The sequence below is a fragment of the Enhydra lutris genome, unplaced genomic scaffold (genome assembly GCF_002288905.1).
Source record: "Enhydra lutris kenyoni isolate GAN:26980312 unplaced genomic scaffold, ASM228890v2 scaffoldscaffold51, whole genome shotgun sequence".
In the NCBI taxonomy this organism is placed as follows: Eukaryota; Metazoa; Chordata; class Mammalia; order Carnivora; family Mustelidae; genus Enhydra; species Enhydra lutris.
Window position 1 is genome coordinate 4,802,445 of NW_019154135.1, and position 26,789 is coordinate 4,829,233.

Below are 26,789 nucleotides of genomic sequence, written 5' to 3' on the forward strand. Positions count from 1 at the left end.
CTGTACTGGCATTAAATTTTGAGGAGGAAAGATAGAAGCATGAAACCCAACATATGGTTATTGCTGTGGCCCAGGTGAGAGGCAGAGGAGGCTAGGGCCAGGGTGGGAGCAGTGGAGGTAGCGAGGAGAGCGATTGAGTTCTAGACCTATGTTCCATAGGTAGGTTTGCCTACAGATTAGATGTGATGTCTGAGACAAAAAAAGAAATCAAGAATGATCTCAAGCATTTTAACCTAGAAAGATGGAATTGCCTTCAACGGGGGCAGGAAGGGAAGGCTGCAGATAAGGTTTAGGTGGGAAAGATCTGAAGCTTGATTTTGACCATGTTCTATTGGAGATGTCATCTAGGTAGTGATGTCAAGAAGGCAATTGGATGTGTGGCTGAAGTTTAAGAGAAAGGTGTAGACTACAAACATGGTATTGCATTTGTTAAAGTATAAAGAAAAAAGGGAGAATAATTTTACAGGCTTTTTTTAGTATAATAACTAAAGATGGTATATTGTTAGGCTCTACATTGTTCCTAGACTTCATGGAAAGGATAGAATTTTATATTTTCTAGGGCTTTTGGTCACAAATGAATCACCCTAACTTACCCCAGCATCATAAAGGTAATCTGTCTAACCAACACAGTGCCGTGTCCGTCAGGATACACTGAGGCCTGAAGTTCTATTTGGAAATCTTTCTTTACACAATATGTAAAAGTAAATTCTTTACAAACTAACCCAGAAAAAAATGCTTATAATCTCTAGAGATTATAAATATATAAATATAAATATATATAAGAAATATATAAATATATATAAGAATATATAAATATATAAGTAGAAATATATAAATATTTCTGAATACTTATATGAATTTAGAGTTATGCATTTATAGTTAGCACTATTACATATTTAATATATTGATAGAAGGACATGTCTGGCTGGCTTGCCATCCTTTTCCACGAGAGATTGGGAAATATGGGAACTTGTAGAGAGAAATTGTTATTACCACTGTACCACCCCATTTGCTAGTGTTTTCCTTGGAGAATTTATGAGACTGGAGTCCTTCCTTCATGGCTGGAACCTGGAGGGTGGGGACATTCATTTCTCAGCAGTGTGCCCATGGGACCTGGCATAGTTTTTCGTTCATAGGGAGTGCTGAGACGAGTTTGTTCAACTGGACCAGATACTGCAATCCTCTTCAAAGACTCATGTTCCTTCTTTGTTGAATAACAGTCATGTTGAGTTCAAGGAAAAAAAAATTGTCCAGTTTCTCCTAGTTGGGGAATCACTGAAATTTTAACAATTTTTGGATCAAGATTAATTACCTAGTAGTTACACATATACCCAGTTTCATCAGTGGGCTATTTTTCATTTACAGCTAACAGTTGAGCTGGATTATCTAGTAGACAATTTTCGTCCACACATTCTAAAATATATTTATACAATCTGACTACGTTTTTCCTTCAGTGTGTCTTAAACAAGATTTGATGTGTTCTGGTATTTTGGTTTCCATTGTGCATTATTTGGCAATTCCTCAGGTAAATGTCAGACATAAGCTATCATCGTCACAGATGTACCATGCATACATAAAACCATAAATATACCAAGTATATTGTTTTTTCTCATTTAAAAAAATTGAGAGTTGCTATGTCATTACCTGAATGATCATTTCTCAATAGAATTATTAATATCTGACCTACTCCCAAAAGCTGTGGATTTTCTTACTTAAAAGGCTGAATAGTTTTCCTCCATTTGCAGTCATTTTTTGCTTTTTCTTCCTTAGCCTAACGCATTTTGCGGCATAACTTTATCATGAAGCTATTATTTCCACCACGTTTTCACATTTGGACTCTAAAAGCTTTGCCCATTGCTGTACAGCAGACATTGCTCTTCTGTGTGAAGCTTATTTATGTGTGTATTACTTCCAGCTCTCCCGGTTTTGAGGACTTTGGCACCTACCCCGCCCTACCCCGTGTATTTATGTCGTGTATCCCCACCATGTGTGCGCGTTTAGTTGGTTGGTTTTGAAATCCGAGCAGGAAAGGAATTTATCTTTGTCTTGGGCTCCCCCTGCTGTTTGTGATGGTTCCTTATCAACAAAGAGGTAGTCCGAAGCTTGATGTGTGTTCATTATTTATCAGTGAAGAGGTATTTAAAATCTTCATGTGAGTTAATAGTTGTTATTGGTTTTGTTTTGTTTTGTCAAGAGATATTTGGCAGCCACAGGTGGGTTGAAAATACACTGAACTTACAACTTACCGAAAGGATGGTTTGAAGGGCTCAGATCCTTCCATTCTTCCTCAAGAGGAATGGCAATGAATTAAAGTTGCAGAGTATTGGATAGAGGTCATCTAAAGTTTCAGGTACAGTATCGTAGAACTGTAGCTAAAAGTGGTTTTAATACGAGGGCCATCATCCCCTCACCGACGAGTCGCTGTCTCTCAGATTTAGCAAAGAAAGGATTCTCCAGCATCAGACTGTCAGCTCTCCCTGGAGGGTGTTTCTAGTCTTGCAGCTGTCCTTGGAGTAGCCAACAAGATTGACAGGATGGAGATTGTTAAGGGAAGAGATAAAGTAAACGTCAGACTTTCTATTTAGAAAACAGTAGAATCGTAGCATAGGTCATATTTGAGGAACCCCAGCTACTAAGAGACGCTGAGTGAAGGAGGCTGTTTTTCGGAAAGCCAGTCCAGCGCTAGTACCTCCGAAGTCATGGCGGGTGCTGGGGGCAGGGTCTGACCTTTAGCAGGTCACCAGCAGTGAGTTCTACCTACGGAAGACCTGGCAGTGGTATCTGTTTCCCGTGAATCAGGAGTTTGTCCTTGATTTCTCTTTTTGCCTTTTTATCACACACCAGACTGGGAAGCTCGCATTGACAGCCATGGGCGGGTCTTCTATGTGGACCACGTGAACCGCACAACCACCTGGCAGCGTCCGACAGCAGCAGCCACCCCTGATGGGATGCGGAGATCGGGGTCCATCCAGCAGATGGAGCAACTCAACAGGCGGTTGGTGATCAGCATGCGGGGAGCCCCTGGGAACCCCTTGGAAAGGAGAAGGGCAGCCAGCGAAAATCCCCCCCACTTAAACGTTTCTGCTCAGACTGTCTGAGGAGCCTGGAAAATAATTACGTACCTTAAGAAACCCATTTGTAGCAGGTACTTAGAAAGCTAGGTTTAGAATTTGGTGGCAGGAGACTAATTAAGCCTGAGTGTCATTTAAAGATGGAGAATTCTCTGAACTTCTTGATGGCATGTGCTCAAAAACAGGTGTTCCTTAACTAGGGGCTCTCAGACCACCCTCCTCCCTAGGTATTCACTGAGGATGCCTTTGGTCCATGAACCCTCCAGAAACTGTATGCAAAATTATACGTGGATGCACATTTTCCCATCAGACTGGTCCATATCTCTCATGAGATTCTCAAAAGGGCCCAGAACTCAAACAGCTGAGAACCCTCCAAAGATGGGTTCCGTAGAACACTAAAAGCTTTCTGGAGAAAAAACAGTATCATCCTGTATTCATGTCTGTCTGTATTCATGTCTGCCCCAGTCCCCTCATTGCTATATACTCAGTAATTCCTAAAAAGCTTTCATCTTAGAAAAAGAAAATGTTTAAAAACAGTTTTTGAGGATTGTTTGGTCTAAAAACCAGACTCTTACCTGTGAAATTTTCAAGATGCCATTTTGTTTTTAACCTGCAAATGAGATCCTAAATAACATTTCTGCCGCGCTGTAAGCTCGCACGAGCATCATATCTGACCTCTTGCTTCTTTAAGGCCAAGATGGTAGCTTTGGGATACTTTTCGTAGCCAGGACCACAAACTGCATGCTTGAATTCAGCCTTATCCACAAGCCATCTCATTAGGATGAAATAAAGGAAAAGTTGAAAGGAACTATACAGTATAAGGAACTAGAAGCTGACTGTATCAGCCAGAAAAAATAAAGTGGGCAATTTAGTCCTATGAAAAACACACAGAGGCAAAAAATTGAACTTCTGGTTACTGTTGCACACAGAAGAACACGCTTAGGTGAAAATCGCCAGGATTCTTTGATCGCTCGAGCATTTGGAAGACATTCACTTTCCATTTTTGTCCATCAGTAGCCGAGCATTTAAAGGCATTAATGAGAACCGTGCGGGATGTTCATCGGCAGTACATTTCTCTACGGTCGTTCCCACAGAAAGAAAACACGTTACAGAACTTGTGATAACCCAGCTTTATTGGTTAAGAACGTACCAGAAATCCATAGGAGAGCCTGTTGTTCCTGGTGATTACAACGAAACTCCTGTCAATAAAAAAGTGGAGGACACAGCAAGCTCATTTTACACAGAGACTGCACTGAGATTCCATAGGCAGAAATAGTCTGTAGATCTTTCCTGCCCAAACAGAGAAGCTGAACTTGATTAGGAGCTGAACTTGGCAGGCTGAGACATAGGGAGAGTATCACCAGGCTATTATCTACGGAAGGTACAATTCCAAGCACTGAAAGAAAACAATACGTTGAAGCAGAAGTAAGTACCTTGACCTAGGACATAAAAATCCATGAAAATTCATCATATTCAGGTTGTATAATATAAAAATTAGGCCAAATCCATCCTGAATCAGGCCTCGAGAGAAGTTCTACAGGCTTTCATGTGTAAATTCCTGTGCCCTCCAGGAGCTGAACGGCTGGGAGAGGCAGCCAGACTCTGTGAAACAGGAAGTGGTGTTTGGCGCATCCATCTGGACAGATAAAAAGAAAAGGAATTTGGCGACTTGAGATAGTACTTATTTCTTGTGAGAAAACCTACTTAGGGAAGGCCAGATAACCTCGAGATAAGCATCCGGGCTCTTCAGCCCTTATCTTAACCTAATACGTGTTCAAGTTTGTAGAGTTTTTCAGTGACCTGGCATTATAAGGCGGCCACAGAAAGTATACTGCTGGTCTTCGGGATGTGATCACTCCTGGGGGGTGTTTTTTCTGAAAACCTTTGTTGGTTATCAGAAGGAATTTACAGCAATCCCGTCTCACAGCAAAACAAATATTTCTCGGTGTTGCAAGGTGTAAGGGAAGGAAAGCCTTCTTTCTTCCCTTCTAAGTTCTTTGGCTGACTTAATACTTAAATCGACATAAGAAAAAGATTAAAAGGAGAAAAGTAAATTTAATTTCATATGCAGGGAAGCTCACAGAACTATGAGACTCAAAGAAACGACAAGAAACATTTTTTGTGTGTGAAGAATTAACAAACCAGTTTGGGCTTGGGGTAGTAAATTGGTGAAGAGGAACAAGGTTGGTTTACCAGCCTTCTTGAGCCTAATCCCTATCCCTGGTGATAAAGAGGACTACCACCCTCCAGGTGCGGATTCACAAGGGAAATTCACTTCCTGCCTTCGGAGAACAGAGGACGGTCAGAGGGTCCTTCTGCACTGGTGGTTTCTTAAGTAACTTTAATTAAAAATAATCAATATGCCAAAATGGCGTATTTTGGAGTGGCCTGCCCTGGACCTTATCAATGGGGTTTCCCTGGACTCCTGACAGCGTGATTATGAAAGTCAAGTGTGTTTGTGCAAGGAGACGCACACTGAGAAAGGCAGAGTGCACAATGCAGCCTAGGGCTACCACGTGCAAACGCGCCAGTCCCCAAACGCAGCACACCTTTCCTGGCCTTTATGGCTTGACCATGTGCTCCTGCGGCAGAGACATCCCTCACCACCTGCCTGCATGCTCCATTCTGCTAAGGCCCATGAGAATGTCCTGTGGTCCCTGAAATCTCCCAGAATCCTCCACGCACAGCTAGTGGTTGCCTCTTCTGTGATTGAAACTTTCTGCCTTGTCCTCCTGGGTACCCCTCCCCATGCCTGGTGGGTACCAGAGTCTAACAGGACTCAGTGTAAGACAGTTTCTCTAGTTAATTCTTTCACTTTCAGAATATTCTGAATTAACTCGATGCACCTTCACAGATATTTATCAAACAAGCAGAAAATATAAATATGTATTCTCACTTCAAATAATCAACTAAAGTTTGGGTTTTTTTAGTTATTTGGATAAAATATTTCTATTATTGAGACATGGAAGTTTTTAAAATGAGAAAAAAATGATGTATATATAATTCTACGACCCCAGGCTTTACCTTTTGAAAAAAATCTTGTCCTTAATTTCCACGTGCATGCGTAGACCTTGTGTAGCTGTGATGATAATATGTAGTTAGTTTTATTTTCTCTTCTCACTTGCCTCACTATAAGCATTTTCATATTGCTACAGAGACTTAGAATATCATTTAAATGGTTGTATAGTATTCCAATGAATGGACCGTACTTTAGTTAACTTCATTTGCCATAGTGCTGGATGTTTTCCTTATTGCTTTCATCACTATTTTGGATAAGGCTGAAGGCCCTGTAAAATATTAGTATTGTCTCACAGGAGTGTTTCCTTGGAGTTATATTCTCCAAAGAGCAGGCCACGGGGGATCACTGTGGTTTTGGTATTTGATATCAATGCCTGATGTTTCCTAAAGTGTTTCTTCGGGCTCACTCTCCCAGCAACAGCTTCACTCTCATCCCATCTTTGGGTGTGGTTTTGTGGACTTAAGAGGTGCTCCTGGGATTTGGGTTCTTATATTTGACTTCTGACAGGGAGGGTCAACTTTTGTTTCCATAAGTTTTTCTTTTACCAGTTGTAGCTCCTCCCATGAGAACTGTATGGTCTTGGGCTTTTGTGTTTGGTTTGGCTCAATTCTGAAAGGTTTTTCTCTTGCTTGGTTTTGTGCATCCCTGTGTGTGTATTCATTTATAAATTAGATATTCTGGCTGACTTTCTTACCAACTTCCATGAACTCTTTTTTTTTTTAATAGAGTATTTTTTTTTAATTTTTATTAACATATAATGTATTATTTGCCCCAGGGGAACAGGTCTGTGATTCATCAGTCTTACACACTTCACAGCACTCACCATAGCACATACCCTCCCCAATGTCCATCACCCAGCCACCCCATCCCTAACCCCCCACCACTCCCCAGCAACCCTCAGTTTGTTTTGTGAGATTGAAAGTCTCCCTCCCGATCCCATCTTGCCAAAAACTCTTTATATAATATTTTTAAAAGCATGAAGGAGAACATGGAAGGATAATTCTTGATGAAATGCGAGAGAACCTGTTCTGACTTCCTCTCTCATCTTTAAAACAGAGCGAGTGTCTGAGGCTGCCCTCGCTGAGTGATCCTTCCACAAACTTCTGTGTGTCCTGCTTCCCCAGAACTGTCCCTGTACTTCAGGACAGATCAGGGCTGGGGTGTAGTACCTGGGACTTGAGGCTGTTGACACAGTAAAGCCCAAGACAACCAAAGTCCAACTGAGGACACGCAGCAGGTTGTGAAATTACTGACATTTTCATCATCAAATAAGATCGAATTGATTCACAGACATTCTCTTCTGTGGTCACTGCACTTTGGGAAGGAAAAGTGAGGCTACAACTTTATATTTGTCTGTGCTCTGTTCTGGGTTATCTATCACAGAGTAACAAACCACCCAAACTTGGTGGCATGAAACAATGATAATTTATTGCTACCATCATTGTTATTATATGTCACTTTTATTTGTCATGGTTTCCATGGCTGACTGGGTTCAGTGAAGCCATTCTCACTTGGGGTATTGTATTGTCTTGTGGTTGCAGAGGGTGGCCGGGGCTGGTGACCCACATATCTGGAGGTTGATGCTGGCTGTGACTGTCAGCCAAAACACCTAGCCATGGCCTTTCCATGGGACCTCACAACATGGGCACTGCAGACTGTCACTTATGTTATCCTCAATTTGTCAAGGTAGCCACAAGCTCTTCCCAGGTTCAAGGGGAGGGGACATTGATTCTATGTCTTAACAGATGAGTAATTAGGTCCCAGAAGAGCATGTGGGACTAAAAATATTGTTGAGCCATTTTTGGAAAATGCAGCCTGCCGTGAGTCATTTAGGGAATCTCCCTGACAACAGCTCCCTTGGTCTTTGGCAGTCCCATTCCTCCTCGGTCAAGGTTACACACTTAGGCAGCTTCTCAGTGGCCCACTCTGTCCTTCCCACCATGGTGGCACTCTCTGAATTCCAACAAGCAGAACAGCAGACAGCCATCCTTCACCTTCCCCACAACCTCCAGACCACAGACAGGTTGACATGGCAAATAAACATGGGTATTCCTTTATGTAATCCTTTGCTCATTCCTGCCCTCTCCCTGTTCTCTTATTAGAGGCCTTCTCAAAAATGCCTCACAGTAACTGCTGCAGGCAAAGGTGTCTCGTGACACACGTCATGAGTGAGTGGCTGAGCCTCTGTAGATAAAATACAACTTACAGAAAGCAACCGGTGACTCCTTTTTTTTTTTTTAATTTTATTTTTTATAAACATATAATATCTTTTTATCCCCAGGGGTACAGGTCTGTGAATCGCCAGGTTTACACACTTCACAGCACTCACCATAGCACATACCCTCCCCAATGTCCATAATCCCACCCCCCCAACCCCCCTCCCCCCATTAACCCTCAGTTTGTTTTGTGAGATTAAGAGTCACTTATGGTTTGTCTCCCTCCCAATCCCATCTTGTTTCATTGACTCTTCTCCTACCCCCTTAACCCCCCATGTTGCATCTCCTCTCCCTCATATCAGGGAGATCATATGATAGTTGTCTTTCTCCGATTGACTTATTTCGCTAAGCATGATACCCTCTAGTTCCATCCACGTCGTCGCAAATGGCAAGATTTCATTTCTTTTGATGGCTGCATAGTATTCCATTGTGTATATATACCACATCTTCTTTATCCATTCGTCTGTTGATGGACATCTAGGTTCTTTCCATAGTTTGGCTATTGTAGACATTGCTGCTATAAACATTCGGGTGCACGTGCCCCTTCGGATCACTACGTTTGTATCTTTAGGGTAAATACCCAGCAGTGCAATTGCTGGGTCATAGGGTAGTTCTATTTTCAACATTTTGAGGAACCTCCATGCTGTTTTCCAGAGTGGTTGCACCAGCTTGCATTCCCACCAACAGTGTAGGAGGGTTCCCCTTTCTCCGCATCCTCGCCAGCATCTGTCATTTCCTGACTTGTTAATTTTAGCCATTCTGACTGGTGTGAGGTGGTATCTCATTGTGGTTTTGATTTGTATTTCCCTGATGCCGAGTGATGTGGAGCACTTTTTCCAACCGGTGACTCTTAAACCTAGATGTAAGTAATGCCACCTGAAGGACTTCTTAGAAATGCAGATTTCAATTTTGCTTCAATTTATGTGATTATAACAATCACTCAGCTGATTCTCTTTCAAGGGGTGTAGAGACCACACTTAAGAAAAAAAAATTCCTTTAAAGGCCAAAGAAGGAGGTCTCTGGTCTTCAGAAGCCCCGTCACAGTGGACTCTGTAATGATATTTCCCCCTTGCCCCATGTTGGATTGCATTCGGAGACCTGGTTATTCACTGTTCCTTGGGCTCTCACTCTCCTCTTCCTCTTCACACCTCTTTCTCCACCCCTGTATCTCCTTCCTGGGTACAAGACTCATACAGCAATGCTCCTTTGCCTCTTGTCACTTGCATGAAATCAACGACCTCCAAGTCAACATGTCCAAATCCACACCCAGATCTTCCCTTCCCTCCTGCCTGTTCTCCTACATGTCCCTTTTCAGGGTTGGCTACCTCACTTACCGTCACAGTTGTCTCCTCCTTCTTCAACCTCTGCATCCAGACAGGCCCCCAAGTCCTGCACAGTCTGCATGTAAGATAACACCGATTCTGCCACGAAGTCTTTCTGGAATTCAGCTCCTTCTCCCATTCCTGCTGGGCCTTGAGGAAAGGGGAAGCTGAAGCCTGGGTGTATGCCTTGGTAGGCTGAGACATTAGGCAAAACAGAGGTCAGGCGGGGAGGAGAAGGGGGCTACATGGACTGAGGGAAGTAGAGCAAAGAGGAAAGACACTGCAAGACATCGGCCTATAAATTACAGCGTAAATGAGGCAGAGCGGGCTATCAGAGGCAGGGAGTTTTAGGAAATGTCTGCATTTGGGGGCAGAGACAGGAGATCTTATTCTCCCTGCTGTGTGGGGGTGTTCCCCTCCCCCAGTAGCATGCTTGCAGAGCCACCATCGTCCCCATGCCCGCCTACGTCCAGGCCTTTATCACCTCCAGACTGGGCTGTTGCTGCTGCTGCTTCCCAGCTGCACTCCCCAACTCATGCTCTCCTCCTCCAGTGCATGCCCCACCTGGACGGAAGTCCTCATTCTCAGTGGCTAGCTCAACCTCTTTTTCACCAACTAGCCAGATCCTGCCGCAGTGGTTCTCAGAGTTGGTCCCTGGGCCAGCAGCAGCAGCATCACCTGGGAACTAGTTAGAAATGCAGGGTCTTGCCTCCTCCCTCCCCAGACCTACTGAATCTGAGAAATTCTGGGAGTGGGGCCCAGCTGTCTGTGTTTCCACAAGCCCTCAGGTGGTTCTGCGGCAGCTCAAGAACCCGTCCCTAGAGGGGCACCCTGTCAAGGCTCCCTGCCTCCCCCTCTGCTGGTCCCTTCGCTGCCTGAGCCCCAGTCCTCCCGGGCACCCACCCAGCTGCTCAGAGTTCCACAAGACTGAACTCTTCTGTGTTAGTCTACATTCTTTCCCTGAAAGGTCCCCAACAGGCTCATACTGATTCAAAATGTAGGCATCGAGGTGTTTCCCTGTCTGTGTATTGTGCTTTGGGACAGCTTTTTGACATTGTTAGAGTGATGGCTTGCATGCCATTCCCCTCTTTGTTCTCTCTCCACTGTGTGTGTGTTCAGAGGCCAATATCCTATTCCCATCCTGACTTGGATCTGAAAGTCCAGCACGGAGCCTGGGCATATTGGGAGAGTCAGTACATACTTAGTAAGTACCTGGGAAGGTGGTTGACTGGCCTAATCCTCAACTTGGGAAGAAAAATAAAATGAGCCTTCAAATCAGCAGAAAACATCCGCTAGTCGGCCAGCATGCTCTTAGTATGTAATATTTCCACAGTTCCTGCCAGTGGTATCAGTTACCTGTCAGATGACAATAAGGGAGTACAATTATTACTCTGGTTTATAGACCACAATATGTACAATAATGTAGAAGTAATTTGATATCTTAGTGGTAACATTTGAAGTTATTTCCCAAACCGTTCTTTTAGACTTAGTCTGGTTTTGTTTAATGCAAGGCAGAGGCTGGTTTTTTTGTGACTAATTATCTGTGTTAATGTGTAAAAGTCACCATAGTTGAAACTTATCACAGTTTACAAAACAAAAAGAAGTCCACTCATCTGGACACACTTGTCTTGCCAGTTGTTTCGGTATCTTGTGGGAATTTTAAGCATTTATTTGCCAGTATTCAAGATGATTCTTTACAGATTTCTCCAGTTCCCTGATTCAGAGCATCAGCCCCCAGCAAGGCGATAAGCAAAAGTTAACTCCTATCTTTCCATTTTCTGATGCAAAGGTATCAAAACATTCAACGAACCATTGCAACAGAGAGGTCAGAAGAAGATTCTGGCAGCCAGAGTTGTGAGCAGGTCCCAGCAGGAGGCAATGGAGGAGGTGGTGGGAGCGACTCAGAGGCTGAATCTTCTCAGTCAAGCTTAGGTATGGAAGGAGGGGACCTGAGTCTCCTGGGTTGGCATCCGGTGGCAGCGTGACCGTGTGTGGACCCCTGCCCTGCCTTGGGGATGGACTGGGTCCTGGGGGGAAGAGCGGTGGAATGGGGGCGGTCAGGCAGGGGGAGGGGAAAGAGGCTTGGTGTCAGCAGTGTGAAACAGACAGCAGTTTCCCACCGTGAACATAAAGGAGAAGTGAATTCATAGTAAGAGTACTCATACTTGTGCATTGAGACAATTTTTCCAGTGGCCTAATGATTTCTCGTTGAGTGAATTTATTTGTGGGTGTCCTAAGAATTTTCCACTTATAAATAAAACATGCATTGAAAATTCAGTCTACATCAAAGAACCTACATAACAACACTAGGAATAATTATTTGTTTGCATTTAAAATAAAATACAATTCCCCCTTGAGGGAGCAACCTGGGAGTAAAGAGGTTTTCCCAAAAGCTTACCTTAGGTACTCTTCTGCCCCTGTGCCTGGTTACCTAATACTGTAGGCCAGGCCTCCGCCAGTTGTCTGCTTTTCATTTCTTTGAATCTGCCTGAGTGGACTCAGACGAGAATATTCAAGAGGCATAGAAGACTGGCTTCAGTTTTTTATACCTGTAGTGACAAAAGATTATCACAGTGACATCCCAATCCACTTTCTCTTAACTTGGGTTGAGTGATGGCACGTTCGAAGCTCGGGGCAGAACAGTGGATTTCCGCGCACACACACAGTCCCACCAACGACTGTAAGTGCGTCCACTCTCTTCATTTTACCAGATACGCTAGTTAAACTGACTGGTTTTAGTTTTTCTATGTATTCATTTTTGTGACCTCTGAGAGAGGCGTGCTCAAGTGGTCAAGTAATTAAAAGCAAGAGGAAAAAAAGGAATAGAAAATCCCTTTCTGAGTTTGGTTTTGGGAAGTTTTGCATTTGCTATGTAACAAACCTTCCCAAAAGGTAGCAGCTTAAACTCCCAGCCTTGCATTTATCACACAGGAGAGCAATTGTATTTGTGGTGGGGCTTGCGCATGCGTCCTCAGTCCGCTGCCCAGTCCGCTGCAGGCTGACTACCCTGACGTGGTCTCATCTGGGCTGGCTGGTCCCTGCTCCCTGTAGCTTCTCATCTTGTCCCAGACTAGCCTAAGCTTGTTCTCACAGTGGTGGCAGGGTCCTAAGACAGAGTGGGGACGTGAAGACTTCCTGGAACCCTGGCTTACAAGTTCTGCCAAACTCTGTTACTCTAAGGAAGACACAGGCTAGCTCAGTTTGGCGAGAGGAGAAGTTCAGTCTCGTGCAGGTGGATGTGGATGCAGGGAGGGGAAGAATTGTGCCTCTTTCTGCAAACCACCTTAACTATGCTTAGCCACTCATAAAATAAAAACGACATTGTTATAAAAGGAACAAGATGTTCGAGGACATGAGCCTACTGGAGTTATGCAGGAGCACTCCTAGGAGATAATGACTCTTTTTGGCACACACAACGTGATAGGACACCTGGTCCTATCACCGGGATACCTGATCTTATCACTATTCAGAACCACAGTCTGTCCAGCTGTCCAGTCAAAGCTTAACGCACTGCTGGTATAGAGAGAGAAGTACTGCATTTGAAATGACTTTTTTCCAGCGTGTCCGTTGCTTTGCTTTCCTTTTTCCAGATCTGCGGAGAGAAGGGTCACTTTCTCCAGTGAATTCACAGAAAATCACCTTGTTGCTGCAGTCCCCAGCAGTGAAGTTCATCACCAACCCGGAGTTCTTCACTGTACTACACGCCAATTATGTGAGTACTCTTGAATACAGAGGGGGCCCACCTGGCTTCCATCAAAACTCAAAACACTCCTTTGCTAAGTTGTTTAAAGGATGAAAAAGGAAGGTGTTTTAACCCAGGCAAGACTGAAACCAAAACAAAACAAAACAACTCAGTCCACTCTTTCTATCTGGGAGTCTCCCAAAAAGGAGAAGAGCTGGATTTGGCAATGCTGTTGCTTCTTTGTTCTCATTAGGCACAAATGTATCAATATCAGTGAAAGTCCTTTGGAAACAGATAGGTGTTTCTGTTACTGTAAAATTTTATTTAAAGGAACAAGATTATGAAGTTGACAGATTCCCCTCAGCCTGTATCATTTTATAAAATCACTTTCATTAAAGAAATGTTAAATTAGATTTCTCCTAGATAAATATCTAGTTTTCCCGTTAATGAAGTGAGATGTTCAAATACCATACTTAAGTTATTTTTGCATATATAGGGTTTTTTTTGTATTTTCAAGAAAGCAATTACATGCTTTCCCTATATTCATTAATTCTTTCATTAGACAAACATTTTCTGTGGACAGATGCAGATCTAGGTGCTGGCCTCACAGACACAGCGTGACAGCTGAACTGCACAAGCTCCCAATTTGTGGAGCAACAGACACGTACAAAGACTACTCTGACGTGAGAGGACAGCGCCCAACCTCAGGGAGGAATGAAATGCTCTGGAAACACCAGAGATACAGTCTAGGGGAGCATCCCCGAGGACAGGGCTGCTGAGCTGAGTCAGGAAGGTTGCAAGGGAGTGGGAAGAAGCTCCAGAGAGACAGAGAAAGGACGCAGCTGTGAAGAGGCTCAGGGTTGGGTATGTGAGGTTGGGATGTGTTGACGGGCAAAGGTAGGAGGAAGGGCTGGAGAAGAAGTAGCAAAACTCGGGAAGTCATGAGAAGGAGCATAGCTATGCCTCAGAAGGCAGTAGGAACAAACAACAGTCCTAGGCATTTACGTTACAGGATCAGGTGTTCGATTAAACATCTTCTCTATCAGAAGGGCCGAGACTGGGGGCTATAAGGCTAGAGGCTGATCCAGTGCCACAAGTGAGAGGTGATCGAGGCCCACCCTGAGGAAGGGGCTGGGAGGACAGAAAGGGGGACCATGGTGATGGAGGCAGGCAAGGGGGAGGACTCGAGAAAGTCGGAGTCTTTTCTGCTTTGGGCACCTGAGTTAGGGGTGGAATTACTTGCACTTGAGCAGGTGCAATTATTTGATTAGGTGACAGTGGGAGGAGACCAGTTTTTAGCACGTTTTATTTGAGAAGCCTCTGGGACATCTGTTCGTTAGATTCAGAGTGGCTGCCTACTGGGGCAGGGATGAGTCACAAAGGGGGACAAGGATGCCAGACGTTGATGCCCTCAAGCACTGGGCACCAGGTGGCCCTGGCCAGGAGGAGCCACGGCCCCACTCTGGCAGCAAGCGGGGTTGGCTTCCAGCCCTGTAGACCAGAAAATCATCATTTGGCACAACTAAAAACTCTGGAAACGTTTTCCTTTCTTCTCATCCCCATCCCCTCCACACAGAGAAGTTTGTGACAGACCTCTGAAGGCCAGCCTTAAGTCCCCAGGGACCCTAAATTAATCCTCCTTGTTACAGACGCAGAAGTGGAGCAAGGGAGGACTGGTGCAGGCGGAGAAGGGTGGAGAAGAGAAGGGGGCAATGCTCCCAGTGAGGGAGGGAGACTCAGGAGAGCCCAGCCTAGCGCTGACTGGGGAGAAGGGGGAGGGGAGCCTTTGAGTGTCCCCCGCTGCCCCGCCCAGAATGTGACCGTATCAGAGGCTGAGGAAACACCCATACAGATCAAGCAGATCCATGTGTGTTTATCGTGCACATTTAATTTTTGAGCAAGATCTCCCCTTCTGAGGCTTCCCCCTCCATGCGCACAATAAATCACTGTGTTAGCAGTCAGGTTACATTGTGATAAGGTGCTCAAGGTGTGCTTGGTCTGTATTTTTCCTACCCCCTCTCCCCCAACCCTCTATCCCAACCGGCCCTGACCCCCCTCTCAGGGTGCCTACCGAGTCTTCACCAGTAGCACCTGCTTAAAGCACATGATTCTGAAAGTCCGGCGGGACGCACGCAATTTCGAACGCTACCAGCACAACCGCGACTTGGTGAATTTCATCAACATGTTTGCAGACACGCGGCTGGAACTGCCCCGGGGCTGGGAGATCAAAACGGACCAGCAGGGAAAGGTGAGTGTGACTGACAGGTGGGCCTTTCAACAGAGAGCTCTTTATCTGAAGAAGACCCATGAGAAAGCGAGGGGTGGGGGAGATGAGTGAGGACAGGAAAGTCTGTGTCTCAGAGATGTGCCATCAGCTACCAGGAGGAAGAGAGGTTCCCATCCTGCAGCAGGGTTTCTGTCCTGCAGCGTCCCCGGCCTCTTGCCCCCTGATGCCAATAACATCAACACCAACTTGGGATATTACTAGATGTTCCCTAGAGAGCAAATCATGCCCAGTTGAGAATTGCTGCCTATGTGTTTGGAAATTGAAACCAGAGTCTGTTCAATGACCTTTCTATGGTTATGCCTCCATAGACAGCTAACTCTCAGGGAATGAGATTATTAGTTAAGTGGGAATGACGTTATTAGATTACTTGTGGTGATTTTCCTAATAAGCCTTCAGTTCTCATTAAAACAGCCTGACAAATGGGCAGGGTTTCTTGGGCCCATGTGATGTTACTGGCTTGTGTATTGCCTTTGTGTGACCTTAGCCAAAACTGATCTTTCCCAGGGATGCTTTGGAAGCCTCGCTGAGTTTGCTGCAGCAAAAATGTTCTTTCTTAATCATCACCAGTCACATCAATGTACTTATAGGACAGGCCAAACAGTTTATGAAAGACTTGTCTCTGTGTAATATTTTTTTGAGGGGTGGGGTCTGTGGTAGAGAGAATCCCTCCCTTTTTTAGGGTCAAAGGAATCAGAAATTTTGTCAGTAGACATGTCTCAGTCTCTGTGATGTTCAATGTGCCACAGTTCCCCAAAGTGGGCTGATAGGGTGCCATTGTCCCCTGGGAAGCACAGGGGACCTCCTCCCCACAAACCCCTTAGCATGTCTCAGTACCTGGACTCTCTGAAGTGTGTGGAGAAAGAGTGTCCACTAATGCAAGTCTGTTACTCAGTAAGTCTGTATGGCCGGGTCCTGTGTAGTTGGGTGAATTGGAAAAGGGTCTTGGGTGGGGGGTGTGCTTTGTGTAGTAGAAAAACCTCGAGAGCCAGAATCTGCTCCTAAGGACCTTCTCTTTTACTGGGTGTGTCCTCCACTTGGAGAGTGACAGTGATTTATGCTGGGAGGACCTGAGGATGTGTGTTAGGGTGGGAAATAAATCCTGAGCCAGACAGAAAGGAAAGGAGCCAGAGTGCCCGTGCCTCATCTTGGTGGTCTGTGGTCGCCATATTTACATTATTACTTAACTAAGTTGTCAAGACTACACCACTAGGAATCAGTGAACGGAAAGGGTCATTATGGTTTATTATGCAAATAGCACACTAACGCAAACAACTTGCTTAGCCCAGATTTCCATAACACCCTGAGTGCATACAGCTCTCACACTAGGATGCAAACACCCAGCAGAATGCCACGAAACCCCCCAGTGCCGTCAGCCCTGTTTCTCCAGGGTGCATCACACTAGCAAAGAAACACAGTAGCTGAGACTTGCACCAAGAATTTTAGCCATTTTGAAATGTATATTAGGGAATTTCTGGCAAGACATTTTCCCCCTAATTTTGTTCAGTGATATGGTACCATATATAAGAAAGAAGGAAGTCTGAATCTAAAATGAGAGGGCTTGAATTCTGCTTTCAGTTATGACACAAACCAGCTGTGTGACTAGGTACACACACATAAAATGGTCTAATTCTTTACTGATTGAGCACACACAGACTCAGAGTTGGCAAACAAAAACTTCTAAGAAGCATACCATGCACTGAATTGTTGCGGGGGTGGGGGGAGGGGAAGTAGCCTTCAATTAAAAATGTATTATCACAATCCATAGGGTAGAGAGGAACAATGGAGGATAGTGGGGAAGGTGTACAAGGACTACCCCATTCCATTCTAAACACGTGACCATGAGCAAGTTCCTTTACTGCTCTGAGCCTCACTTTGTCCGTCATAAAGTAGCAATAATTATTATTGCCTTCATGCCAGTTATAAAGAGTAAATAAGTGAATGTGGGCATCCATGATAATAGAGTAGATTAGTAATTCCTGCTGTTCTTCCTCTTGATGCTGTGGGAATTGTCCAATCCAAAAAAATGCAACATCGGACTGGCAACTGGAGAAAATACAAGAATACCTCATTGCTAAAGCCATCAATGATGGGAATAGGTTGAGAAGAACATTTGTGGACTGTCTCCTACAGGCTCACCTCTCTGACTTGGAAAGAATGTGTTGCACAGGAGCCTGGGATCTAGGAACAGCACTCACTGAAAAATCAGGGGGTCATAGCTTTCTATGCAAAAGACATTTTCACAGATGGCCAGAGAAGGTTCCAGAATGCCACAGCACCTTCTGGTTCCTCATTCTAGCCAATCTGCTTCTTGCTTTATTGACATGTGTGAAGACAACAGCCTTTGTTTTTAGTGTACGCCATGGTGGGCAGAGAAGACCAGGGCTGGCTGTTTGATGTCTTTGAATGCATGATCATCCCCACAAAGGGGTTCAGGAACAGTGCTCTGAGAGTGGCACCACTTCGGGAGGACCAGAGTGAAGGCCCAAATGGCATCTGACTCATCCGTTGTCTTGGAAGTCTGAGAAAGGAGGTCACAGCCTTCTGCCAGCTTCGGTAGAGATTGGATGTGGACCTTAAGAAGGTTCCAGGCTTGAGTGAGGGGGAGGCTTATCATCCAGAGAAGGTGTGGGGCTGCAGGTGGTGGGTCAGGGGAGGGTCTGCCTGTGGCCGGCATGCGACAGAGGCAGCCTCTACTAAGGAATGAACACACAACAGCAAAATGAACAGGAGCCTATGAAGAGACCCACTACTACATGAAGGAAACCGAACCTTTGAGAAAAAAAAATCTTACAGTATAATTTCCTTCAGAAAATAGAAGAATTTAAAAGGCACCTGCCAATCATACACAAGATGGTTTAGGAGCACGTGGTTTCTATTGAGCAAGAAGAAGCAGCCACAAACTGAGAAAAGCTGAGAGGAGGTAGATGTAAGAAAACAGAACTACCATATGATCTGGAAATCCCACTTCTGAATATATATCCGAAAGAATTGAAATCAAAATCTCAAAGAGATACCTGCATTGCTATGTTCCTTGAAGCGTTAGTAACAATAATCAGGCAACCTAAATGCCCACTGACAGATGAATGGGTAAAGAAAATGTGGTGTATAAGAAGGAAGGTAGGGGGTGTTAAACAGTGATGGGGTTTAAGGAGTACACGTGTTAGGAGGAGCACTGGGTGACATACGTGAGTGTCGAATCACGATATTGTACACTGGAAACTAATGTACTGTATGTTAACGAGCTGGAGTTAAACTAAAAACTTTTAAAAAGGTATGTTTGTAAATGTATGTGCAGAAGCATATGGGAATAGAACTGCTCCTAACTCAGTGAAACTGCACAGTGCATAATGTGTCTGTCAAGTAGCATATTTCATTAAGATATTAATGTTAAACAGGTGTTGGCGAGGTTGCGGAGAAAGGGGAGCCCTCTTGCACTGGTGGTGGAAATGCAAACTGGGGCAGCCACTCTGGAAAACAGTATGGAGGTTCCTCAAAAAGTTAAAAATAGAGCTACCCTACCATCCAGCTATTGCACTACTAGGTATTTACCCAAAGAATACAGAAATACTAATTCAAAGGGATACAGGCCCCCCAGTGTTTACAGCAGCAGCGTCAGCAATAGCCAAAGTATGGAAACAGCCCAAGTGCCCATCAACTGATAATACAGTGCAGTGTTACCAACCATAAAAAGGAATGCAGTCTTGTCAGTTGCAAGGATGTGGATGGAACTAGAGTGCATTACGCTAAGCAAAATAAGTCTTGTCAAAGACAAATACCGTGTGATTTTACCTACGTGCGGAATTTAAGAAAGTGAAAAAGCAAAGGGCGGGGGAAAAGAGGCAAGCTGAGAAAGAGACTCTTAACTATAGAGAACAAACTGATTTTGTTTTTTTATTAGTATGTTAGCCACCATATAGTCATCAGTAGTTTTTTGATGCAGTGTTCCAAGATTCATTGTTTGCATATAACACGCCGCACTCTGTGCAATATGTGCCCGCCTTTTCAAACTCAACACCCAAAAAACTGGTGGTTACTAAGAGGGAGGTGAGTGGGAAGGGATGGGGGAAATAGGTGATGGGGATTCTCCAGTGAACTTGTAATGAGCCCCAGCTGTTGCATGAAAGTGTTGAATCGCTGTATTGTACACCTGAAATTAATATGATACTATTCTTAACTGGAATTCGAAAACTTATTTAAAAAAGAAAATGTGGTATATACGTATAGTGGAACATTATTCAGTGTTCCTTAAAAATGAAGGATGAACCTGGAGGACATTATGCTCCGTGAAATTAGCCAGTCACAGAGGGACAAATACTGCATAAGTCCCCTTACGGGAAGTATTTGAAATAGCCTCAGAGTGACAGAGCAGAATGGCGGCAGCCAGGACTGGGGCAGGAGGAAATGGGGAGTTTGGGTTCAATGGGTGCAGTTTCAGTTATACAAAATGAGAAAGTTCCAGAGACCCGCTGTACAGACTTGTGTTAACAATACTGTTCTGCTCTGTGCACTTAATACCATACGGCTAAAATTTTGTTAGAGAATAAGTGATTAAGTCTCACATGTTCTTCTACAATTTAAAAAAAAGGCTGAAAGTAAACGTTTTAAGATCGCAAGGAAGAACAACATGTAATAGCATAGGGATAAAACCGAGCAGAACTGATGCTATATAAAAATCCGATCACTGAGAGAGAACATGGAAATGACCTCCAAAGTGGGGGAAGAAACCAGATCGCAAACAGGGAGGGGTAAGTTGAAAAGAAAGAAAGAAAGAAAAGAAAAGAGAAGAGAAGAGAAGAGAAGAGAAGAGAAGAGAAGAGAAGAGAAGAGAAGAGAAAAGAGAAAAGAAAAGAAAAGAAAAAGAAAGAAAGAAAGAAAGAAAGAAAAGAAAAGAAAGCAAGAAAGTAAGAAAGCAAAAAGACCGTATCTCACTTTCTCAGCCAGGCCTGTCCTAACCATTCTATTTAATACCAAAAGCACCCAAGATCCCCAACCCATGTGCTCCCCCATATAAGTTATATACTTGTTAGATTTATTGTTTTGTCTGTTTCTCCTGACAAAATTTTGAGCTCCTTAAGAGCAGGGATCTTTGCTCGTTGATGAAACCCCAAGGGCTTAGAATATTCCTAGCATATAATTACCACTCAGTTAAAATTTCTGTTGGGGAATGGCTTAGGGATGTTCCTAAAGAAGAAACCAGAATAATAGGTAGAACAACAAAAATTAAATTTGAAATATAAAAATTCACTTATTAAATATTGAAAATAAAATTTTGTGCTCTAAAATAAATTGTTCAGGTAGGCAGATTAATGGGGCTCCCTGAGCTATATTAAAATTAATTAAAATTCTATATCTACACATACTCTGGAATTGTCTTTAAATGGGGATTTTTTTTTTTTTTAATTTTTTTTTTAAGATTTTATTTATTTATTTGACAGACAGAGATCACAAGTAGGCAGAGAGGCAGGCAGAGAGAGAGGTGGAGGCAGGCTCCCTGCGGAGCAGAGAGCCCGATGCGGGGCTTGATCCCAGGACACTGGGATCACGACCTGAGCTGAAGGCAGAGGCTTAACCCACTAAGCCACCCAGGCGCCCCATAAATGGGGATTTTTTAAAAATCTTATCAGTATATAGCCATGATAATATGAAAGTTACCTTAAAAAAAATAAAAGTCAGGCAAGCTTAAAATTTACCATCCATGAAACTCAACTACAGAAATTCACAGAGCAAGGAGTACAGGTTATTGATGAGAAAAATGTGCAGCCCCCAAATTCTATATCCAAACAAATTGGTGTCATTCAAGTGTGAAAATACTAGAAAAACCACCTTACATGCAGGATTACATGTACTCTATTGCCTGTCCAAAGAAAATACCAGGGGCGCCTGGGTGGCTCAGTGGGTTAAAGCCTCTGCCTTCGGCTCGGGTCATGATCCCAGGGTCCTGGGATCGAGCCCCGCATCGGGCTCTCTGCTTACCAGGGAGCCTGCTTCCTCCTCTCTCTCTCTCTGCCTGCCTCTCTGTCTACTTGTGATCTCTGTCTGCCAAAAAAATAAATAAAATCTTTAAAAAAAAAAAAAAAAAAACAAAGAAAATACCAAAAGCCATTCCCCCGATGACTTACAAATGAAGCAGAACAGGAAATCAATAATGGAGAAAACAGTATAAAAGGACTATGGTGGTGAATATTTAAATCAATCAAATATATTAATGTAAGTGTAAATAATTGTTAAAATGCTTTAAAATATTTTGAAAAAGATTCAATAAAATATGGGAGAATATGTATAAGAAAAATGGAAAAATTGAATAACAACTATCTGAATCATATTCCTAACCTAAAATAAAATAGGCAAGGGAAGAGGGCTGGTGAACGGGGCAAGGAAAGTTGTGCTAATGTTCATAGTTGAGTAATTTGAAAAAAAATGGCTAAATATAGTTATTTGATCAACTTAGAAGGCAACTGTTTGTACCATTGAAAGCAAGATTTTTCTGTTTCAAATTTCTACCAAAATAAGATCAAGCAAAATATGGTTTACATAGCAAAATACCCCAAAAATCCACCAGGAAGCAAAAAAATTGGAAATAACCAAAATAAAATAACAAAAGTACAGCCAAGCATAATAGTCATAGTGATAGGTGGAAATAGGATAAACTTATGTACTAAAAAGGAAAACACTTTCAGATTTGGTAACAAACAGATCCAGCTTACTAAAAGACATACCCAAGAAATGATTCAAAGTTTAAAAAATAAAAGAATAAATGTTAATAGAATGTAAAAACCATAACAAGAAAATCAGTGGTGGTATATTAATATCATAGATAGAAGAGTTCAAATTCACACCATTAAATGGAGTCAAAGTAAGATTTTTTATAAATCAAAGGCACAACTAAAATAAAGATACATTATTCGTATATATTATGAACCAAATAGCATCATATCATATATAAAGAAAACTAAAAGAGAAGTACAAAAGGAAATTAAAAAATGCATTGTAGGAAAATGAGTTTTGTATCTATCAGTTTGACAGAAGGACAAAATAAGTCAGGATTTGAATAATATAGTTTTATAATAATGGATATATATTATTTTGTTAAAAATAGACTTTATGTAGACCTTAATTACATACAATTTTTATTTGTCAATTATACCTCAATAAGGGTAGAAAAAATAGAAGTTATATGAATGGATAAACAAAATGTGGTATCACCCATACAATGGAAGATTATGCATCCTTGAGAAGCAGTGAAATTCTGACACATACTACAGCATGAATGGACCTTGAAAATATCATGCTAAGTTAAACGAGTCAGAAACAAAAGGACAAATATTTTATCTCACACGAGGTATCTAAAAATAGTGAAATTCATAGAGACAGAAAGTAGAATAGAGATTCCCAGGGTTTGGGGGAAGGAAGTAATGAGGAGTTTGTCTTTAATGAGTACAGAGTTTCAGTTTAAGAAGATGAAAAACTTCAGGAGATGAACAATGGTGACGGTTACATGACAATGAGAATGTATTTAATGCCACTAAACTGTATACTTAAAACTGATTAAAATGGCAAAATTTACGTTTTGTACATTTTACCACAATTTTCTTAAAAAAGAAAAAAACAGTTTATAACTCCTTTATGAGATCCTTGGAGCTTTTTTTTTTAATAAATGATAATATTTTATAACACAAAGAAAACAGAAAAGCATAAAATACTCATGTTGCATTCCATGGCCGTAAGCAATAGAGCTAAATTTTAAACAACAAATTTAGAGTCAGTCAGGAAAAGACATACTGTATGATTTCACTCCGTGTGGAATTTAAGAAATGAAACAGATGAACATGGGAGGGAAAAGAGAGGCAAACCATAAAACAGACTCGTAATGATAGAGAAGAAACTGAGGGTTGATGAGGGTTGGCACTTGTGATGAGCACTGGGTGTTTTTTCTAAGTGATGAATCACTGAATTCTACTCCTGAAATTAATTAATATTGTACCACATATTAATTAACTAACCCATAAAACTGTGAGAAAATGTTTGGCATCCCCTGTAAATAATAATTCAGCATCATTTACCATTCAACATTTCTAAGGGGTCTTTCAAATACTCCACATTTATAAAGTCCATGAAAAGCACTCGTGGACTTATGATGAGGATAAGAAGGTAATTTGTTAATATAGACCAATAAACAAATTTTTTCTAATTTTAGCCCAGTGATTAACTCAACTTTTAGGAATTTATACTAAAGAATTGCCACATATGCACTAATAACAAGAAACCCATTTAACTTTAATTTATAAACTTGCAGGCATATAGTTCAATAATAAAAAGACACCTTCAAATATTGACTTCAGCTTATACTTGTGTGTTTAAAATCTCATGTTATAGAAACACGTTGATAAATGGTTTGTTTTTTTTTTTTACTCACATTTTTTCTTCTTCAGATTCTTTACTCATCTTTTCGATATCACCAGTGCCACTTTTGAAACACCGAACCCAGTTTTTCAGGGCACATCATCTTTAGTCCCATCCAGATTGGACATACAGACTTTTTTTACTTTTATTTTATATTTCTAAGATTTTATTTATTTATTTGAGAGACAGAGAGCACAAGCAGGGGGAGGGGCAGAGGAAGAAGAAGACTTCCCACTGAGGGGAAGCCCAACTAGAGGCTGATCTCAAGACCCTGAGATCACGACTTGAATCGAAGGCAGATACTTAAGGCACTGAGCCACCCAGATGCCCCCAAATAGGCCTTTTTGAATCTGTGTGGAATGCTGTCCTGGGAATTTTACAGCAAGTCACAGATACTGAGTCACATGATATTAGGGGAGTTAATCTCCTATATGTCCTGTGGAGGTAACTTTTGGTCCCCATAATGAAAGCACTTCCTGTATCACTTTTTATAGAGCTCTTTAACAAAAGAGATTTGTTTGCAAGGACATCTAATACTTGAAATTATAAGCTCATACTTCCCAAGAGTAATTTTTACATCTGTATTTGACTTGGACTACCTCTGTGAGGTGGCATCTGAGTGCGTCTACAATGAGCAATGATTGAGGTCTTTAAGAGGAAGTCACCTTCACCAAACATTACATTTTGTTCAAGATAGTATTTGAAAGATTGTTTAGTAGTACAAAAGGGGTTTTTTTCCTGAGAAGGTACCAATTTTATGAGAGGTAATTTTAGATTTAGAGAATAACTTTTGTCACATATTGGAACATGTACAGTAATCAGACATGCTGCAAAGATTTACAAACAAGAATGTTTATTGAAGCATTATTTTTAAAACAGTAAAAAAGTAAAATGTCCAATGATAGAGGGTACCAAAATTACTATACATCCATCAAGGTATATACCTGCTAAAATTGTGTTAAAAGAATGTCTGATAACTTAGGGAAATGCTCATAAAATAGGAGATGGAAAAAAATCTTCTAACAAAATTGTAGGTGCTGCAGTGGGGAAAATATGTAAATATTTGTATATTTGCATGAGAAAAGAAAAAACTGGTGGAAAGGTCACCATAATATTTTGATGATTACCCTTGGATTGTGATATTTGAGGTAATTTTGATTTTCTTCTTACTTTTTTATCCTTTTAAAATTTTTTCTCAATGAGACTGTGCTAATTCTATAATCAAAGAAAGAGACTTTATTTTTAAAATAAAGTGTTTCATGAATTATTACTAGTGTTATTTTAATACACTGAAGGCTCTATTTCTCTTACTTTCCATGGTGAGTAAAGTGTTATGACCACGAGTCTGTAACTCCACTGTGAAGTGTTTATCAGTGACTAGCATGCCCCCATCTTCCATCTAGTTTTGAGCAGATAAAAAGGAGGGCCAGAAATAAACTCGAAGACTGAGCCCTGTAGCACTCCCTTACTTTATTGACCTCACTCTGGCTCGTTCTCATGCAGTGAGCTTTTTTACTGGTCTATCTGCAGTCTTTCTTCGTGGACCACAACAGTCGAGCTACCACTTTCATTGACCCCCGAATCCCTCTTCAGAACGGGCGTCTCCCCAACCACCTGACCCACCGACAGCACCTGCAGAGGCTTCGGAGCTACAGCGCTGGGGAGGGAACCCCCCCCCCCCCCCCGCCAGGTTCATGGTTCCACAGGATTGCCTGCTCCCCAAGGGGCTCTGCCATATCCCCACTGGTCTTTAGAAGAATTCAGAGTCAGGGACACCCACTGAACTCCATAGACCCATCTTCAGACCACCTTCCTTCTGCCTTCCGTTTTGTCCTAACAGTCGCCACTACAAAGACTGTGTCTAGCTTAAGGGACGTGGAAAATGCAGGCTCAGGAGACCCGCACACCAGGCCTGGACTGTGCTTCCTTAGGCCTGCCAGTCACATGTGAATTCCTAAACGATCCTAAGGATATGACTGACATTAAACTTTGGGCTCTTCATAGATCCCGGAGAAGACATCAGTACCATAGACATACATGGACCAAAAACTGGGGGAAATCCACTGGGGACACGAATACTCTCTCTGCATCCTACCACGTGCTCTTTCCTGGTTTATATCTTTAGTCACTGCCTATGGTCACCTTCCGTTGAATCGTGAAACTGTCCTTCTTAAACATTATGGGCATTGCCTTTCTCAAGTATTATCTCTTTATCCCATACCCTTTCCTGGCCTCCCTTCTCAAACCAAAACTCCAAACATAGCTCTTTTCTACTTCTAGTCCGTTTCTGGCAATACTTTAAGTAAATCCCTTACTGATGTTTCCCAGGTATCAGTACCATCCTGGAGACCAGCAGGATCTCAGGAGGTGGTGGCTACTGAGAACTCTTTCTCGTAAAACAGCCTGTCGTGTTGGATTACAATGAGGCAAAAAATGAAGTAGTACAGGGTAAAAGAAGAAGTTGTGTATGTGTGTGTGTGTGTGTGTGCGCGCGCGCGTGTGTGCGGCTCCCCACTGCCCCCGCATCATTCCAGGGAGAACTAGGGTGAATGTCTCAGGAGAAATGGGGAAAATAACAATCCACCTGGCAGCCTCAGACAGCAAGTCTCAAGGGAAGAGCTTGTTCCTGACCTATTGGTACCAGTTTACTACTCTTTTAGGGGAAGCATCTGTATCCTGACAGGCCTAACTCTTCCCAACCGAGGGCACTCACGGTATAATGCCAGTGTGAGAAAACAGATTTCTCTTTCATGGGTTATCTTGGGTTTTGTTTTAGGATACTGCTGAAAACA

At 42.5% G+C, this 26,789-nt stretch overlaps 1 protein-coding gene across 1 annotated transcript in view; it reads left to right on the top strand.

Moving 5' to 3' along the window:
- LOC111157053 (HECT, C2 and WW domain containing E3 ubiquitin protein ligase 1) overlaps positions 1-26,789 on the top strand; it is a 453,548-nt gene that overhangs the window by 357,922 nt on the left and 68,837 nt on the right. Inside the window, exons 11-15 of the mRNA XM_022518266.1 lie at positions 2,845-2,995; positions 11,418-11,560; positions 13,219-13,340; positions 15,373-15,558; positions 25,528-25,660. Coding sequence (XP_022373974.1) covers positions 2,845-2,995; positions 11,418-11,560; positions 13,219-13,340; positions 15,373-15,558; positions 25,528-25,660 — 735 coding nt within the window. The remainder of the gene's footprint in view (positions 1-2,844; positions 2,996-11,417; positions 11,561-13,218; positions 13,341-15,372; positions 15,559-25,527; positions 25,661-26,789) is intronic.